General features: G+C 40.3%; 1 protein-coding gene across 1 annotated transcript in view; it reads left to right on the forward strand.

Moving 5' to 3' along the window:
* The window catches only part of hecw1a (HECT, C2 and WW domain containing E3 ubiquitin protein ligase 1a), a 98,390-nt gene that overhangs the window by 9,048 nt on the left and 69,288 nt on the right, over nucleotides 1-20,054 (forward strand). The window contains exons 4-5 of the mRNA XM_085419485.1: nucleotides 6,446-6,767; nucleotides 7,962-8,069. Of these exons, the coding sequence (XP_085275611.1) occupies nucleotides 6,446-6,767; nucleotides 7,962-8,069 (430 nt within the window). The remainder of the gene's footprint in view (nucleotides 1-6,445; nucleotides 6,768-7,961; nucleotides 8,070-20,054) is intronic.

The following is a 20,054-nucleotide window of genomic DNA, read 5'->3' on the forward strand; positions in this document are numbered from 1 at the left end:
ATCTGGCAAGTGGTCCAGCTGGTGAGCAAAGTTTATGTTGGTGTTCCAGAAAAGGTGCCTACGTGATGTTTTTCCTGCTTGCCAACACCAGCTCTGATTATTTGCGGTAAGTTTCCTCCTCTAGCTAAGTGAGGATGTTACAGTGGAACTAGGGGCTGAGCTCACAGTGAAAAATCCTGCGCATAGTCCCGGCTTTATGACTGTGACATTGTAGACTTAGAGGCGAAATTCAAGCCAGATTTTGGAGAGTTACTGAAATTCGACTAGTTACATAAAATGATATGCCATTGCATGGCTATCTTTGGAGCTATTGTTGGGCTAATAATAAACACAGAAGCACGGAAATACTTTAGGGTGAGGGTTGAATTGTTCCTAATTACATGTTGGGGGTTAGTCTCTGGTACTTGATTGGCAAAGTTCTGTCGTAGGGCAGGAAGAAGACATGGTTTAATTGGATTCATTCTCCTTTTAAGGGGCTCTGCTGGGTGTGCTTGTGGGAATGCAGACATTTTGCAAACTTGCAGGGAGGCAGCTCTTGTGCTTGCATAATAAAGTTTGGTTGTGTATAAGTCAATGGGAAAATAACCTGTCACCTACGCAAATACTTTGCTGCTTAGTTGATGGTTTCATAGCTGGTGTCACATCTGATTGTTTATTTCATAAATTATTGCCATCAGATCAGGGTGTTGTTTAGGGTGGGCCTTAGGTGGAGACACCTGGGGACCTACACACACCTGAACTAAATCTAGGAGACACTGGGGGGTAAACTAAAAATAAGGCAAAAGAGTCTAAGAGAACTTGACAGAAACACTTAAAACAAAGACAAATACTAGACAAGAAACAAAAGGATACTGGAGATAATAAAAGAGATAATCGAAACCAATTTTAATATATCTGACATAAATTTCAATACAATTATTTTTTTTAAATACATTTTTTTTATTAAGGTGAAAATGTTTAATAATAAATATCAAATTTAAAAAAAAGTATTTCACCCTCAGAATGTATATTTATTCAGAACAGTGCGCATGTATTCAAATTGTTATGTATTTAAATGGTTAGAACCTGTTACTCTGATGTACATAACAAAGTCAGAATAACATATCATGATATTTAGAATGGCCACATATCATTCCCTGTATTACTCTCTGTTGTCAATATAAAAAGTGGCAGTAAGTTTTAAATAGCTGTATATGGCATTATTAGCACTTTGCCCTTCAGATCAATCTGGTGACCTTAGAGGAGATGTTAGCGGTGGAATATGGAATTATATTTTAAATCCTTATGCATTACTTTCTATATTTTGGCTGTACACAACATTTGTTAGAATAATGGTTACAAGACTTTTTGTCAATGTTCAACTAATACATGATTCAGTAAAAGGACTAGATGTTATAGTCCCTGATAATGCATTGCTTTAAATGGAGAGAATCTTGAGGGATGGCTGTTATGAGGAAAGGCAGCCCAGAAACTTTACCAACGGGACACATCGTTGTGTGCCTCAACTTTCGGTCTTTTACCCAAGCTAATCTGCAATTTTTCGGTTAGGTTTAGTGATTAGAGATGTGATCTAGATTATCTTATTAAAATTTGGGACACATCGTCAGTATTCATCGGGTGTTTCGGCCATTATGACTAGACACCCTCATCCAAGGAGGCCCTGCCAGGGGTGATCAGGGGTGTGTCACTGGTTTATGTTAAATTGTTATTTCTCTTCTTTCCTTTTTTTTTGTGTCTCCATGTGTATCTGCCCTGAGTAAGGCTAATCTTACGTTGTAGGCCACAGTCTTCAAGGTCATTAAGATGTAAGCCAAATTTCATAATCAGAATACTTTTTTAATCCCAGAGGAAATTATGTTTACATTTTAATGGATTGTTGAGCCCAATCTACACCTCTACAATGTTTTCTTTCTAAACTTTCTGAGCTTTCACCTTTACAGACAGACATTTATGGAAAATCCAAACCAAAATCGTAACTTCCATAGCAGAGGTAGAAAAAACAACAAAATAGTCCAGAACTTCTCAGAATCTCAGAAAACTCAGAAAATGCTCTCTTCAAGGCTGAACAAATGAGCATATATTAGTGTTTTGCTTCTACAAATCAACACTTTTTCCGCTGTTGCCCCACATGTGGAAGTAATGCTACGTTTTGCTTGAAACTGCAAGTTATTGTGTATATTGTAACACTAATGGTGTGTTTCCCTCAGTGCCTCGGGACATTTTATGAGCCAGGGTGGCTGTTTGCTTATATAACACAGTGATAGTAGGCCTGGGGCTGTGTGGAGAGCGAGGATCCGTGGCACTTTTTTGCTAGTCCGTTAACCCTTGGTTACGTAGAGTGACACAGCTACTGCCCAGTCATCCCATAATAGTTAGTCTTCATCCTATCTATTCTTTTACTGATATTTATTTTTTATTGAAGTTTCATATTTTCAGGTTGTGATGAATTCACAGAAAACAACATTCAGAGACTTCTTGTTAATTTTTGTAGGGTTGCTTCTCCCCTGCAGGAACACTGACCATGTGAACATCTGCAGATGCACATGAAAAGTGATTTTTGTTGTATGTGTTGTAACTGTGTTGAGTCTATTTGTCTGTTCTATCTGTGCTATATTTGTGTGTTCTCCATGTCTCTGTTTCCACTTGTTTCTCCATCTGTGCTTCTTTTCTTGAAGTATTCATATTTTTATCTGATAAAGATGAAGTATGAAAAGATGATGATGATGTTTCCCCCCCTAACACCCTACTTCACTTTCTCCTCTGCATTCACTGCTTCTGCTTTTTGTTTCTGTGGTTTGTAACACCCCACCGTTCTCCTCCCACTTCCCTCAGGTTTTGGTCTGCTTTGGGTTGACTGGTCATTATGCTGATGCAGCTCTGTAGTTTCAAGGTCAGTGCCCCCTCCTTCCTGCAATCACTCTCCAGCTTCTTTGTATGTGTACCTCCACCCAGCTTCTGTTGTGCATTTACGAAAGCTGCTGCAAATTTTACACACACACACACACACACACACACACACACACACACACACACACACACACACTGGTTGGACGATAAAAAAAAATCTTATTTGTAAACTGTAAAAACTCCACAACTGTATTTTAAATAAATACCATAGCTATATATGATAAACTAAAACCTTAATTGACTCGACTTACAGCTTAAAGTGCTACAGAACAACACTCACAAACTGAAAACTTAAAACTTTGGTCAGTTCCAAAGAAATAAAGTAGTCATAGTACAAGAAAAAAAACTACCTCTACACGGCATCAGTTTTTTGTATACAAACAAACAGTTTTCAGTTATTGGGTAGAAACATTCAAATGTAAAGAAAGGAGAACAAAAACAAAACTGGCACCTAATTTTGGTCTGCTTATTCTTTAAACGGTACACCTTTGTTCACATGAAGTACAGTACTGTGTCGATAGAGTGGGCAGTGAGTTGTAATCAAGGTCAGTTACTTTAGTCAGTGCATGCTGCTCTGCTTCTTTCCTGAACTTTAAATAATCAATTCCCCAATTTCTCAACAATGTTGTCATCTTTTGAACCTTGGGCTGTATCCGCTGACGTCAGCAGTGTCAAAGCATCCTGTGGTCTCACTTGGAGTCCGGTACAGGCAGTTTTTCAAATTGGTAGAGTCCATATGAATTATTTTTCTGGCTTTTACCTGTACTGCGAGTCGAGTGTTTTCACCAGTGCATGAAACCACATATTTTTAGATACAAGTTTGTAATGGCCATTTTCTTTGTGCGTATTTATTACACGGCGTGCTGTGGGGAAAGGCCTGTTCTAATGTTTGAGTCTAAGGTTGATTTTGAGCACCTGACGGCTCTTTTTTTGCTTCTCCTCCCTAAACTCTCTTTGATTACTCTTTCACGTGATCCTTGCGTAGGTGGTAGAAGAGGTTTGTCGTGTTTGAGTCTGGGGTGGGGACCGGTTTCCTTCATAATTTGCATAGTACAGTTTTCTGGTCCGTGTCAGACTTTTCAGAACCATGTCCATGCTAGCCCCTCGTTTAGAAATAAGGTCCTCGTATTGTTTTGACCGGTCCTTCTGTTTGTCATCATTTCAGTTTATTTTGAAAAATCTCAACAGGATCTTAAGCTTTATTGTGAAAGGTTTATGTGGAAAATAAAGAAGAGGACGGCGGCTGGGTTTACCGCCGTTGTTCCTAACGGCAACGCGTGAAAACAGTCGCCTGTCTGTTTTAAATATAAGATAAAGAGAGAACTTTAAAAAATTAATATGGCAACTACAGTGTCCATCAAAACGATGAAAAAATATTGCCGTAAACAGTTTATTTTGCGACACCACGACACAAACAATAGCGTAAAATGAAACGATAGACGTTTCATGTTATTTTGGTCAGCACCCTCTGTCCATAATAATGTAAAACTGGCTTCACTGTCAACAGTGAGACTAGTGTTGCAGCAGCTTTAAGTTCATGTCAGTTGACCTGAGTTGTTCCTGAACACCCTAACTAATCTGAGGGTCTTCTTGCAGACTTTGGCAAAGCGGTGACACATCCAAATAACTTGTACTCTCATACAGTTGTTTGGACTGATGATCTTGGAATCTGGAGTTGCTTAGAAATGGCTCTAAGAGACATTCACAACTTGTGTAAATCTGCAATCCTCGTTCATAGCTCTTCACTGAGCTCCTTGGACTTTTCCGTTGTATTGACAGTGAGTGCTGTCAAACAAATCCTTTTTATGCTGGCAAAGTTGTAGTTAATCATACTAACAAAAAGTTAATAGGCCTTGGCTTTCACAAATATAAAAGACATCATAGAACCTTCAGCACCACCTCTCTACAGTCAAGTGAATGTACAGTCTGTCAAACTGAAATGTTTCAGATCATCCAAAAATTCTAATATGAGACAAAAATAAACCAAGTAAATACAAAGAATGATGAGTGTGCCCATGTCTCCACCATGTTTGATAGATGTCATGGTATGCTGAAGATCACGAGTTGTGCCTTTCCTCCTCCATGCTGTTTTCTTCCCATCATTCTGGCGCAAGTTAATTTTTTGTAGAACTTTGCAGGCTCTTCCAGTTGCCGAGGGTAACTAGTGGTTTGCCATTCTTGTAACCCTCTCTGTCTCTTGATTGTACACTTTGGACATCAAGTTATTTTTCTTAATCAAGAAAAGAATTCTGGTATCGCCCACATAAGTTTTGTTCTGAGTCTTCCAGGCCTTTTGGTGTTGCTGGATGTAAGTGATACAACAGAAAGAAAGCACTGGCCAGTTTTTGCTTTCTCTCTGATAGGTTTATTTTTATTTTTTCAGCATATTGATGGCCTCGGTGAAAACCTGACACATCCAAGTTGAACATTCAGAGTGCCCTACATATATTTTATTTGTGTGGCTGCCAAGGAATAATAGGCAGAGACCTAATAGACCTGACCATGAAACAGCTTGTACATCAGTTGACCAATTCCTGTTGAGACTCTGAAAATGTGGTTATATATCTCAGAATGGCTGTAATTTCTACTGTGATCCTACCATTACTGTAGGATCTGCTGTACAATATAAAGCGCCTTGAGGCGACTGTTGTTGTGATTGTGACTGTTGTTGCGCTATATAAATAAAATTGAATTGAATTGAATTGAATGCCATGCTTTTGTTAAAAACTGTTAAGAGCTTCAGTACAGAGACAGAATTACAAAAACTGTGTCATCATCTAACTGGCTCACTGTCAGTGTTCAAATGGGACCCACAAGCTGACACATCAGCATATTAACTTAGGGCACACAGACTTACTATAACTAAGAGATAAAGCACAGACTATACACACATAATAATAAGGTGAAGGTAAATTCCACGATTGTTTTTTCGATTGGAAGTGTCAAATTAGAAGAGCAGAGGCAGTGGTGCGTCCCTACAGTGGCACAGGATGACTGGCAGGCTGATTTAACACTGATTTAGTAGCTTGCATTTCAGCTGTTGGTCACAGTTAAAAAACAATCTGCTAAACGATTAACAGAATATTGCTGTGTTAGCAAACACAAGCTGCTCTGCTTCTAGCTGGAAGAAGATCTATGTTTGACGTCAGTCATCAGACAACATTAAAATACATGACCGTTTTCTGTTATCAGCGCATCATCATTGCATTGTTGTGCAACTGTGTGATCGAGTTGATATTGAGGATATTTTTTGTTTTGGTGTCCACCAAGCTGCAGCATAAGAGAGAGCACTGACCACCATAGTGATCAAAATGTGTATAAAAACGTGAATTCAGTCACTTTATTGTTTTAAACAAGTTTTTGACAGATTTCTATTTTTTATTTTGTTTTTACAAAAGCCGGTCAAATAAAGTTATATTGTATATGAAAATGCACTTTTACATTTTAAAGAGGCCACAAATTTTCAACCACTGTAGGTACTTCGTGTTTTTGTAGCTTTGATTCTGCTAAAAGCTTCTTTCTGTGTATGTCGTTGCAGAACTTGTACCAAAATCGGTTCCTGGGCTTGGCGGCCATGGCATCCCCAACTCGCAGCAGCCAGACCCGCCAGCGCTGTAAGGATGCGGTTCGGCACAGCTATGGCCCTGAGTCCTTTGCTGTCAATGGCCTGAACCAGGATGCTTTTATGTTGGGACTGTCACGCTCCACCAGCGACACTGATCTGGTCTCTCCAGATGCACGTTCCACTCTTACCATCAGCTCTTCCCACTACATCATAGGCCAGTCCGAAGACCTGGTGATCACATGGGACATCAAGGAAGAAGTGGATGCTGGAGACTGGATTGGGATGTATTTAGTTGGTAAGATGTCACGTGCTTTGAGATTTTAGAGTTTTAAATATATTGACTCTGAAAGTAGTGTTAAAAAAATCTTATTTGTTTTTGTACAGTATGCTACTCTGGTTTGCTGTCCTCTGCTGTGATGGTTATCACGTCATGATTTTAGTGCCATTTGTCTTTGTTTAAAAATGGCAGCATAAGTCCCAGAGGTGGAAAATAAATCAAAGATGTGTGTAAATAGAGAGCACAAGTGGTTAGTTAGAAACTGGATATTACAGCATGCACAAACCACTTGTAGTCATTTACCTTACTTACTTTTCTGTATGTATTTATGTTATTGTTTGACTAATGGTAACATGTAGGCTTGCTAATGAAGCTTTAAGACACAAAGCAACAATGTAACTTCAGTGCTCTTCTCTGAAAAAGCTGATAGCTCTGAAGTCTGTGATATAGATTTTCATTCAAGCAGGCATGTCATGCATCAGGTAGTCTGTTCTAGATAGGCAATATCTGCAAACATACAGTCACATTAAAAACAAAGTACACCCAGTTAATTCCAAGGTTTTACATATCAGGCAGGTCTTAAAATGAGGTAAATACAACCCGAGATGAGCAACAGCACATGAGCTGTTATGTTAGAAGAAATAATTGTTGTATTATTATATCATAAATTATTTATTTAATAAACACTAAGCCAAATGCAGAAGCAGTGAGTGAAAAATTATTTACACCCTATGATTCAGTATCTTGTATAACCACCTTTAGTGGGCTGTAACTTAAATAAAGTAACACTTTGGGAAACCTTCTGGTACACAGAAGAGTTCGTGGTGGACATGGTGGTGTTGTTAAAATGACGCAGCAAGACCACGGGAGAGCCGTACGTAAGCGAAGGATCAGAAACCTAAAACTACTTAAGCATTGTTTAAAATCAATAGTGGGCCAACATTTCTCCACAACGATACAACAGACTGGTACATTCATACATAAAGCGCTTATTTAATTTTCAGATGTGCTAAGGGCCAAATAATCATGTCCTGATATGTAAAACCAGAGTTTACTTTATCTCAAAGCAAAGGATTTCCACTTGTCCAGTTGTATAAGTGAATACCAGTAGTTTCAGCTATCATTTTATTTTGTTGCCAATACATTACAGAAAGAAATTCAGAAGCTTGGACGTGCAGTATGGTTTGAGCTCTCATTCATCTCTCTTTCCAGATGAGACGTTATCGGAGAACTTTCTGGACTACAAGAACCGAGGCATCAATGGATCTCACAAAGGACAAATAGTCTGGAAAATTGATTCTAGCTCCCACTTCAGTGAACGTGAGTAATAAAAAATGTTTTTTTTGTTAATATAGGGAACACTTTGTCTCTAAGAAAATGTGAATGTCTTTCACCAAACAGCTCACAATATAAAGTAAAACAAACGATTCCACGTCACTCACGTTATATTGGATTTTTGGGGGGAATTGTGGACATACGCAGTCAGTCGTGTCAAAAAGGTAAAACTTTAGTGTTAAACTACAGTCAAGATGATATTAGCAGCTGGTGACTTGTGACCCAAATGAAAACAAATATCTCAAACAAGCACGACTCTACCACCTGCTCCATATGACAGGCAAAACATAGATGTGGCTTCCGGTCGAGTGAACGCTGCCGCGCTTGGCTGCCGCTGCTCACCAGTTATTATTATTACTATTACTATTTTTATTATAATTTTTTTTCAGTTGCTGACGACAATGTGAACCAAGTATCTAAGGCGCAACCCTGTTTTGACTTGTTTTCGCAACATTTGCGGGCTCCTATTGCTTGCGCTGCAGCTGTCAGCTGGTTGTTCGGTCCTTCCGTTTGTGTTCAGTGCTCGGCCCTGATTAAGATGCGGCTCCACAGGGTGTTGGTGTGGCTCGTGCTCACCTGGGTTTTTTTATCCATCATTCATCACCCGGCGACAGCTCTTCTCCAGTACTCTGCTACGGATCTTTTGCGGCTCCATTTTTGCCTGGCTGTCTCTCCACCTGTGGCTCTATACTTCTACCCGGACATCGCCTTCCAGCCCCGCCACAGGTATATCCACCGAGGGCTTCGGCGGAAGTTCAATATCAGTGACACTAACTCAATATTGTCCATCTGGTGAAAAACTCGTTGTCCTCCCCGCAAGACTGACCGGGCTGTCGACCACAATGTGCTGGCCCACCTGGCTAGATCGACTAAGCCTCCTGTCCAGCATGGTAACTCCAGCATCAAGTTTGGTCTATTAAACCTCCGCTCTCTCACTGGTAAGGGACATCTCGTCCATGATCTCCTCTGTGATTGTAAGTTGGACTTTCTTTGCTTGACTGAAACATGGCAACAGCCCAATGACTTTGTTTCTCTCAATGACTCCACTCCATCTGAGTTTGTTTACACCTGTCAACCTCGCATCTCGGGGAGGGGCGGAGGTCTCGCGATAATTCACCGGAGGCACTGGAAAGTGCTCCCTGTCTCTGCCCCTCCCTCCCATCCATTTGAATACATTGCACTGCAGCTCCCTGGATCTACCCCCACCATCATATGTACTGTTTATCGGCCACCTAAGCCAAACAAGGAGTTTTTAAATGAATTTTCTGCTCTTCTCACTCATTTCTCTGTACTTTCTCCAAATCTGATCATTGCTGGTGACTTCAATATTCATATGGACAATGATAAAATCCCTCTTTCTTTCCAGAGATTTTACCTCCTGCCTGGAAAGTTTTGGGCTTCTACAGTACATAAAATTTCCTACCCATTCTAATGGTCATATCCTGGATTTGGTCTGTTGTTCTGGCATTACCCCCACCCATTGTAAAGCCACATTGTTTCCCCAGTCTGATCATATGTTTATTTCTTTTGATGCAAACATAAGCGCTTCCAAAACCTGTATCTCTCGTAATATCACTTTTAGGAAGATTAGTAACATTAACCCAGCTGTTTTTTCATCTGCCGTCCATGACCTTCCATCTATCCACTGCTCCTCAACCCCTCATGAACTCGTTTGCCATTATAATGTCAACCTTCATAACCTTCTTAACATATTTGCTCCCCTTAAACATCGAACTGTCTCATTGCGTCACCTTAAAGCTAAAGAACGCCAACTCGAACGTCTATTCAAGAAAACCGGACTTACTGTACATAAAGAAATGCACAATGATCATGTTCTGTTCTATAAGGACTGCATTGCCTCAGCCAAATCTGCTTACTACTCTGGTTTAATTAGTTCTAATGAAGGTAACTCCAGGTCCCTCTATTCATTGTTCAGTAAAATTACAAAACCTCCAGACACATTCCCCTCCCACATGTATTCTGTTGATTTTTGCAACTCTCTTATCTCTTTTTTCACTTGTAAAATCTCAGACATTCACTGTCAACTTAACTCTTTAGGAGCTCCTGACTCTGAAGTGGACTTCCTGGTTCCCCCACTGTCTTCCTGTCAGTTATTTTCAAGCTTTACTGTTCCCTCCATAACTGATGTGTCTAATCTCATTAAAAAATCTAAGTCATCCACCTGTCAACTTGACCCTCTCCCTACTGTGTTAGTTAAAGCCTGTCTTCCCTCTTTAGCACCTCTCATAACCAGTATTATTCATTCCTCTCTGAACACTGGGATTGTTCCTGAAGCACTGAAAAAGGCTTCTGTTATTCCAACTCTCATAAAGCCTGGTGCAGACCCCAATAACTTTGATAATCTTCGCCCTATATCAAATCTCCCCTTTATTTCAAAAATTCTTGAAAAAGTTGTCGCCACCCAGCTTCATTTACATCTCAATGACCATAATCTCTATGAACCATTTCAATCTGGTTTCCGCCCCAATCATAGCACAGAAACTGCTCTGTCAAGGATTACCAATGACCTTCTGATGGCAGCTGATTCTGGCCTCCTATCCATCCTCATCCTTCTTCATCTTAGTGCGGCGTTTGATACCATTTCTCACAATATTCTCCTGAACTGGTTAGCTTCCATTGGTATTAGTCACACCCCGCTTACCTGGTTTACCTCCTATCTCTCAGACCGCACTCAGTTTATCCAATTTAAATCCCATTCTTCAACTCTCTATCCTGTTTCTGCTGGTGTGCCCCAGGGTTCAGTATTAGGGCCTCTTTTATTTATTATTTATATGCTCCCTCTTGGTATATATATATTCCGAAAATACAATATAAATTTTCACTGTTATGCCGATGACACCCAGCTCTACCTTTCTAAACCCAATTCATCCCTCCCACCTACCTCCCTCTCAAACTGTCTTATTGAGATTAGATCCTGGTTCTCCTCCAATTTTCTCAAACTTAACAGTAATAAAACTGAAGTTTTACTTGTTGGTACACCATCTATCTTAACCAAATCCCACAGCTTTTCCATTAACATTGAAAGTTCTCCCACCCTTCCCTCCCCTCAGGTTAAGAGTTTGGGTGTCATAGTTGATAATACTCTTTCATTCCAGTCTCACATTAATTACATAACCCGGTCTGCTTACTTCCATTTACATAATATTAACCGACTCCGTCCCTTCCTTCCTCCCCATGCTGCTGCCATCCTTGTCCATAGTCTTATTACGTCCCGTATTGATTACTCCTATTTGGTCTCCCTGAAAGGTCCCTTCATAAACTCCAACTTCTTCAAAATTCTGCAGCTCGGGTCATAACTTGCACTCCGTTAAGTGCTCATATTACCCCAGTTCTTCAGCAGCTTCACTGGTTTCCCGTAGAAGCCAGGATAAATTTTAAAATCTTACTTCTTACATACAAGTGTGTCCATAAATCTGCTCCTTCATATTTGTGTGAGCTGCTCCATATCACCACTGTTTCCCGCCCTCTCAGATCATCATCTGCTATTCATCTTTCTGTTCCATCCTCGCACCTTATTACTATGGGGAACAGAGCTTTCAGTCGCTCTGCTCCTCGGCTCTGGAACTCTCTTCCTCCTGCACTAAGAAATATTGACTCCCTCTCCGTATTTAAGACACAGCTCAAAACACATCTGTTTAAACTGGCTTATTTGCTTTAATGCTGAATTTATCTGTTGTCAAGCTCTGTTTTGTAATTTTAACTTATTTTATGTATTTTATGACTACTGTTCCTTTTATTGATTTTGTTTTTGTAAGGTGACCTTGGGTTTCTGAAAGGCGCCCTCAAATAAAATGCATTATTATTATTATTAGAGGAAACAGTGGATGGAAAGTAGTGATGTGTTTACAAGGTGGTAAAGGAGGCCTTTAAGCAATTTGGATCAGCTGAAGGACCTTTCAAGGGGTTGTTAGGATAACCTGATGATAATGAGTTGGAGTAGTCAAGCCTAGAAGTAATAAGTGCATGAACTAGTTTTTCTCCATCATTCTGAGACAGAATGTTTCTAATTTTAGAGCTATTGTGCCAATGCAAGAAAGCAGTCCCATATATTTGTTTAATATGTGCACTGAAGGACATAGCCTGGTCAAAAATGGCTCCAAGATTTCTCACTGTGTTACTGGAGGCCAAGGTAATGCCACCCAGAGTAAGCATCTGGTTCGATACCATATTTCTGAGAATTTAAGGGCCAAGTAGAATAACCTGAGTTTTATCTGAATTTAGAAGGAGAAAATGGGAGGTCAGGCCTTTACGTCTTAAAGACATTTCTGCAGTTTAACTAATTGGTGTGTCTCCTATTTGTGCATTAATGTGAACACTGAAGAACATGTCCTAGTCAACAATGATTTCAGGAGCCCTCACAGTGTCACTGAAGTCATCGGGCCTTTAACCTTTTAAGACATTTCTGCTGTTAAACTGCAGGAATGTTTTAATATGTGTCGTGTTGAGGGAGAGCACACATTTTCATTGCTATGCAGATAATACGTAACTCTAAGGGAAGCCTGAAAAACAGTGTGTAATCTAAATAGAAGTGGTCCTAGCATGGAAGCTTGTGGAGCTCCATAATTAACCTTAGTGAGTTAGGAAGACCATTTACATGGACAAATTAGAGTCTAGATATATATAATTCAAACCACGCAGAGTGGCACCATTATTACCAACAGATTGCTTTGATTTGGCAATAGTAACTTCTACAACTGTGCCATCAGCAGCGTTCTGACGTATGGATTTCTAGTGTGGTTCCCCAGCTGCACCAAGGCCGATCAGCAAGCACTCCAGCGGGTGGTGAAAGAAGCTGGCAGAATTATTGGAACAAGTCTGCCAGAGATCAGTAATATCTTCCCCACTCGCTGTCTGAGGAGGGTGCACAGTATCCTGCGGGACCAACATCACCCTGCGCGCCACCTTTTCCATCTGCTGCCCTCAGGGAGAAGGTACAGGTCTATACAGGCCAGAACATCCAGACTGGCCAACAGCCTGTATCCACAGGCTGTGAGGCTCCTGAACTCTCTGCCCCCCTCTCACGGACAATAACCATATCCAACTTCTTAATAGCAATGAACTGGTCTGCATTGGTGCATCATATCTTTATTCTCTTCCCCCTCCTGCCCCCCCCCCCCCCCTCTTTCTTAAATAGATAACTATCATATCTGATATCATATCTCACAGTACAATAATATTGAATGGGTTGCATTGTTGTATTTTGTCATGTTTCTCAGGTCTTTGTCTGAATTTCTACGAACATTATTGCTAAGGATTGTCTTATTGCATTGGAGTCACACTGGGTTAAATATGTACACTTGGGTTTTAAGGGGTATTTATTATTTTCTTCTTTTTTTTTTGGGGTTGTATGGAAGCCCCAAACGCAATTTCATTGTTCTTGACAATGACAATAAATAAATAAATACAATAAAATACAAATACAAATAGTAAAATCATTTAGTTTGTTGGTTTGTTTGCTAATTTATTTCACTCATCTAAGGATACAGAAGTTCATTTAGCCTGTTGATGATATTTAGTAATATCATGTTTGTTTGCTGTACTGAAATCCAAATCCAGGGTCTTTAAAATCTTTTGTTTCCTACCCCTGGCAGGCTTGTTCTTTACCGTGTGGCTTTCTTTGAATTCCTTTTTTACTTCACACTCCAGTCCTTGACACTTGGAAATCTGTGATAACTTTGTATATTCATCCCCTGCTTTCTGAGGATGAAAAATTATTTTGTTTCTGACATGGTGCGTTCTCAAGTGACAGCTATACTGTGTGTGAATTGGAAGTTAACTGCCAGTTTTAACTTGACTTTACAAGCTTGAGCTATGGCTCAACCAGAGCCGCTACCAGCCTCGAACCGCGTCAGTATGTTTGCCTGCAAGCTGCAGTCACCAATAAAATGTTGTGTGTGTTTTCTTTCTGCATTCATAAATATCATTATCACAAATGTCTTTGAAATATCGTGATATAATTTTGAGCCTGTTTGCACATCCATAGTTTCAGCATAAATGCTGAGTAATGTGGTGATAATACCTCACAGCACAGTATACCTGAAAATCAGTGGCAGTATCACTGTACTGTAGTTTATGTCAGTTTGGACCAATACTGTTTTAAATGGCTTTATATTCTTATCTCCATATATCATTTTCTATTAGATTGAATTTGTGCCTGAGCTGTTTTTGGAAATAATAAGAACAGTTAATAATATATTTATATGATGTAGGTGCTGAAGAGCTTTTTATTTTTTATTTTTTGAGAAGTCGAAGCTTAAATATAACATCTGGTATCTAGCTGAGGAGAATAACTGGTCCCTAATTTTATAGCTCAGAGAAACCCAATGTTGCTACCACTCCACCTTATGATAATGAAATGTAGTTAATTACAAAGGAAACACAAACAAAATAGGAGCACTGGTTATTGTTGTCACGATACTCGAGTTTTAAAGTAAATACAGATACAAAGGAAGACACTAAATACTCGATACCATTTTCAGTACCATGGGGAAGATTTTGACCCCATTCTGCAACAGCACAAGTAACAAGTCATATCTTGATATGTTAACTAACTAATAAATACAAAATAAGTATTTAACATTAAATTATTATCATTATTCATTTTAGAAAATGGTTTAGGTCATTTGATTACAGATTGTGAAGTTAAAATATATTCAAGAAACTACTAATAAGCCTAGTTATTGTGCTGCTCTACCCTAACACATCTAAATAATCTAATGTAGAAGAAGAGCATTATGGGACAGTGCGGTATTAGTTATGCTAACAAAAAGATGCACTCACCGGTCGCTGCCTGCATTTTAAAGCTGACCTCACTGTTGGCTCTAACAGAAAAGTTAACGTTTATGATCGTAGCAGGAATGACCCGCGCTCGGCAGTGTGAGGCGAGTCTTTATTTACAGTGTGCTTTTCAGTACTGTTGTGCTTTCACCGGCAGCTTTTCAGCTCCTCAGTGCTTGGCAGCTCCTTCCTCTCACTACTACCACCTCGCTTCTTCTCTGGCCCCGGCACATTAGTGATGCTTTCCAATCGTGATGACCAGCCTCCCCTGAAACCACACCCTAAACCCTCTCCTCCACCCCCTCCCCTGCAGCTGAGCCACCAACCACTTCCCACCACGATCATCCTGTGCACATCTAACTGTAGCCTCTCATCCATCTCTCATCCATCATTCACCCTGCTCCGTCCGTCTCCAAATGCTTACATCCTCAGCTCTGCTCGCCAGTACTGAATTTTGCCTGTCCCACTCTGGATTTAACTCTTTACTTGCTCAGTTTAGTTCTCCACACTCAGTTCACCTGCTGTGCTGTACAGTCTGCAACCAGCCTGGTTCTCCATGGGTCCATAATCCACTCCATCCAAAACCCATTCATCCAGGGATAATGATTCCTCTAACCACAGTCTGCTAGCCTCTACCTTAATGAAAACAGATGGCTGATATCGGGTAGTTCCTAATAGTTGAATGGCTAATGTTAATGCGTTTGCTGGCCAGGTTAACATTTATAATAACTGTTTAATACGTCATTGTTTTTGAAAGGAGAGATTTACCGACCTCTGAAATTCCTCCTAAAGTGTAGCTCAGTGTAGCACATTAACGTTGCCGTTTTCAACTGTCAGCTGGAGAAGACAAAGATAGTGCAGTTGGTATTGAAATGGTATTGATACTATTGTAAATGAGTTTCTATATATAATTCAGAATAGATTTTTAGTATTGAATAATATCATGTTGTTCTTGTTTATTTGTTTTTTTCGTTTGACAATCTTAGCACCGGCTAAAACAAACAAACGAGGAAGAAGGCCATGAACCAACCTGGCCCATTCGATTGGACTGCATTGTGATTGTGTTTTTAAAATAATGTGGAGATATCGGATTGAGGTCTTTTGAAATATAAAGTCTAAATGAACAAAGGACAGAGTGCACTGAGCCTGTGAGGCACTTAGTACTGTAATGGTATTACAGAGACACCAGCCACAAGTCCCATCATCAGAGTGAGGGAGAGATGGAGACAGAGCGAGCATGACAGCGAGAGAGCAAACGCAGGCAGACATTCATAAATGGCGTACAGTGACTCTGTTTAGGAATGTGGGAATTGTGCGTAGGAGTAAGAGAGATACAAATAACACAGAATACCCATATCACCATGAAGTCATGTAGGTGTTTCCACTCCCACTAACCTCTATTACACAGGAAGTAGAAGTCAATTTTTCCTGTGACTTCACCTTCATATGACTGAAGATGCTACGTTAATCTCTGAGACATCTGTTCAACTTACTCTGAAATGTATTCTCGTCAGCATGGAGAAGCCTCCAAAACAGCTAATTGAATACAAACTACATAGTTTACATGTAGATAGATAGATAGATAGATGGATAGATGGATAGATAGATAGATAGATAGATAGATAGATAGATAGATAGATAGATAGATAGATGGATAGATGGATAGATGGATAGATAGATAGATAGATAGATAGATAGATAGATAGATAGATAGATAGATAGATAGAGTGCGACTGGTACTAACACATTTCTTTGTATGCCAGGGTTTTAACTCCTACAGCATTAGCCAAGCTTTTGCCCCTTAAGCTACAGCCAACATGTTAGCTGATATAACCAGTAGTTTATCTTCCTGTTAGCCATTTTTCATATAAATATATATGAAAAATGGCATATAAAAACATATAAAAACTGCTTAGTTTAGACATAAAAAACCCAAGACAAAACAAACGAATGTTTTGATTTAATATTAGGGCTGTACTCAGACATTTAATTACTGTGGTGTTCAGTGTTGCCAGCTTTTAGAGTTTAGCCTTTTCATATCAGTGTAGTGGATGGCGATGGAGAAAGTCTGTAGACAGTATCTTTACACTTTGCAACAAAGTGCTGCTTTCCTAACATAGGAAAAGCCCCCCGCTCTCTCTGTTGTGTTCATTTTCAGCAAGGCTTATCAGAGTGACAGAGAGCAGCTGTGCACAGTTTGACTGAACAGTAAGAGACCTTTTGTTGCTTTTAACTTTTTCCCAGAGTTATCATTTTACACATAAATATAAACAGAATCACAGCACAGCTATAACTGCTGTGTACAGTTATTTTGTTTTTGCTAATAACGCCAGCTTTTCAAGTAAGAAAGTACAGTTAGGAAGTCAGAGTATCTGCCCTGCTTGCTGTTGATCAGAGACCCATGTATATTAAATGCTTCTTTTTCTCCTTTGAGCGCTCTGCAGAGCGTCTGCTAAATGCAAACAGCTTTGAGTTGCTGCTTACTCTTTTAGGTATTTTCTAATCTGGCATTCTTGCTCTTGAGTGTAACCTTGTTCTAAACGCTCGACTAACCCTTATCGAGGTAAAAGACAAGGCTCACTCTTTCGAGGATGCCAGTGTTCACAGAAGACAGACGGTTTGCAAGAGGAGCGAAAGAGGCCATCTTTTACTCTTGCTGTGAATGTGGGTCAGTGACCACCTCCTAAGGGACAACCCACACTACGGTTTACATACCTGGGACTCTTTTGGTTTTAGACCTGAAGAAGCTGCTTGGATGAAAGTTGAAATGTCTTTAGAAAACACACAGAAGTGCATTCACCTTCTTTTCAAGCGCTTAAGACTACCATGACTTGGATTACTGAGAACCTACACAAAACGACCTCTTTGAGAGTGTTTTTCACTTGGATGGATGTTGTGAAGTGTTTTTCTTAAGCAAGGATGCAATCATCAATTTGTCTTCGGTTTTTCATTGTTTTCTGTATGTACGCAGTTATTTGTTATGGTAAAAGGACTGATATGTTCCTACTCTGAGCACTCAGAGTACTTTTTACTATAAGCCTCATTCACCCAGTCACACAGTGTGTTCAGTATGTTGCCCGAGGATAATTTGACATGCATACTAGAGGAGGTGGGGGGGGGGGCACCGACCTTCGATTGGTAGACGACGTGTTCCGCCTCTTAAGTAGAGTTGGATGTCTCGAGACTACTTTTACATGGTCTTGGTCTTCTCTTGGTCTCGACGGACTTTGGTCTTGGTCTTGTCTTGGTCTCGCTGTTTCGGTCTTGCTGTCTCAGATCGACATAGTGGTCGGGAGATTTGAAGTCAACAGTATCCATGACACACAATGTAACGTTCGATAATGTGTCATGCACAAGAGCATCAGCTCTAAGAGCCGTGCTTAGAGAGTGCTTTGTAGTGAATCAGAAGAGTCGACTCCCATTGAGCGAGAGCCGCTCCTCACTTAATTTCCTTTTGCTGCTCAGCTCTCACACAGTGGCTCAGCTATGCTCCAATTCTCCATATTGTGTCCAATCACATGCGAGGATATAGGATAATATCATTATGTGAAAAACAGAGAGGGTGAGAGTCAAGTGGAGCGTGCGTCTGTCCTCTCAGTGAGTGAGTGAGACAGTAGACAGCGGTGAGGAGGGCTGTGCGAGTGCGTCGCAAAAACACATAAATATGCCTGACACCCGTAAACGAAGCAGCATCTGGCTGCAGTTTAAAGACTTTTTTGTCTTTGTCTTGGTCTTTGTCTTGGTCTTGGTCTTTGTCTTGGTCTTTGTCTTGGTCTCGTCTCGACTTTGTCTTGGTCTTAACTCGGTCTTTCTTGGTCTTGGTTTTGTCCTGGTCTCGATACCCTCTGGTCTTGGTATTGTCTTGGTCTTGGCGGTCTTGACTACTAGTCTACTCTTACGCCACAGATATTTGTCTTGAGGCCACTGTTGTTGGGATTTTGATGTGATACAAGTAAAAGTGATTTGAATTGAATAGCATTTTTACCAGAGGGGTGTAATTAGGGTTAACAAGCTGTGACAGTCTGGGAGAAATATTGATACCTAAAGGTCTGTGAAGGTTCTCAGTCATCCAGGTCATCGTAGTCTAAGGAGCTTGGAAAGAAAAGCGTCTGGACTTCTTTGAGTTGCTTGAAGACGTTTCACCTCTCATCCGAGAAGCTTCTTCAGTTCTAAGGGGCAAATGGTGGAGAGTCCCAGATTTGGTTTCCCCCCAAAGAGGGACAAAGGACCCCCTGATGATCCTCTACCTAATCACATGAGCCAAGGTGTGAAAGCGGGTGTGGGTCCCAATCAGCCAGGGTTTCGGGTGAGCTCATTGTGAAACCTGGCCCCACCCTATCATGTGATTTCCTGAGGTCAGATGGCCCAGGATGTGAGTGGGCGTTAAGGTGTCTGGGAAGGGATCTCAAAACTGGATTATAGATGGCAGAGAGTTGGTGTCGTCAACCACCGCCTCTGTTCAAAGATGGTCGCTCACAGTGGACATAGATGCTTCTTTCACTCCTCTTTCAAACCATCTGTCCTCTCTGTCCAAAATGTGAACATTAGCATCCTCGAAAGAGTGTCCTTTATCCTTAAGATGAAGATGGATGCTGAGTCTTGTCCTGTGGAGGTGGCTCTTCTATGTTGTGCCATGCGCTTGTGAAGTGGCTGTTTGGTCTCTCAGCATACACCACAGTTAAGTTAAGTTTAGGAGTTTTGTCTTTCGGGTGAACCAGTTTCTGTCTGAGTGTGTTGCTGGATGATACCTAAATATTTAATTTTGACAGTGTGAAGTGGGATGAAATAATGATCTCAGACATCTTCAGAATGAATAACATTATTCTAATTGTTCCAGTGTGTTCATTAGTTCATTCATTACCTGAATGTTTTTTTCAACATTTCAGCTTTCATAGAACTACCATGCTTTAACTAGCCATTAACATAGGTACTACAGTATAGAAAGATGGGCTGAAAGTAAGACATTGCAGTCATTTGTAAGTTTTTCCCAGTTTCAGAATTGTCAGAATGCATGTTTCAGGTGACAAGAACCCAAGTTACTTGGGGTTCAATCAAAGATGGATTTCTGATTGGCCTAACATCAATAGAAGTCATCAGTAAAACTGTCTCTAATGTCAGGAGTGTCATGGCGAGGAAGGCTGGTGTATTTATGAAACGGACCCAAAAGCAGAC

The sequence above is a fragment of the Rhamphochromis longiceps genome, linkage group LG9 (assembly GCF_057381845.1).
Source record: "Rhamphochromis longiceps isolate RC_006_pf linkage group LG9, R_longiceps_female_GT1.1, whole genome shotgun sequence".
NCBI classification, from domain to species: Eukaryota; Metazoa; Chordata; class Actinopteri; order Cichliformes; family Cichlidae; genus Rhamphochromis; species Rhamphochromis longiceps.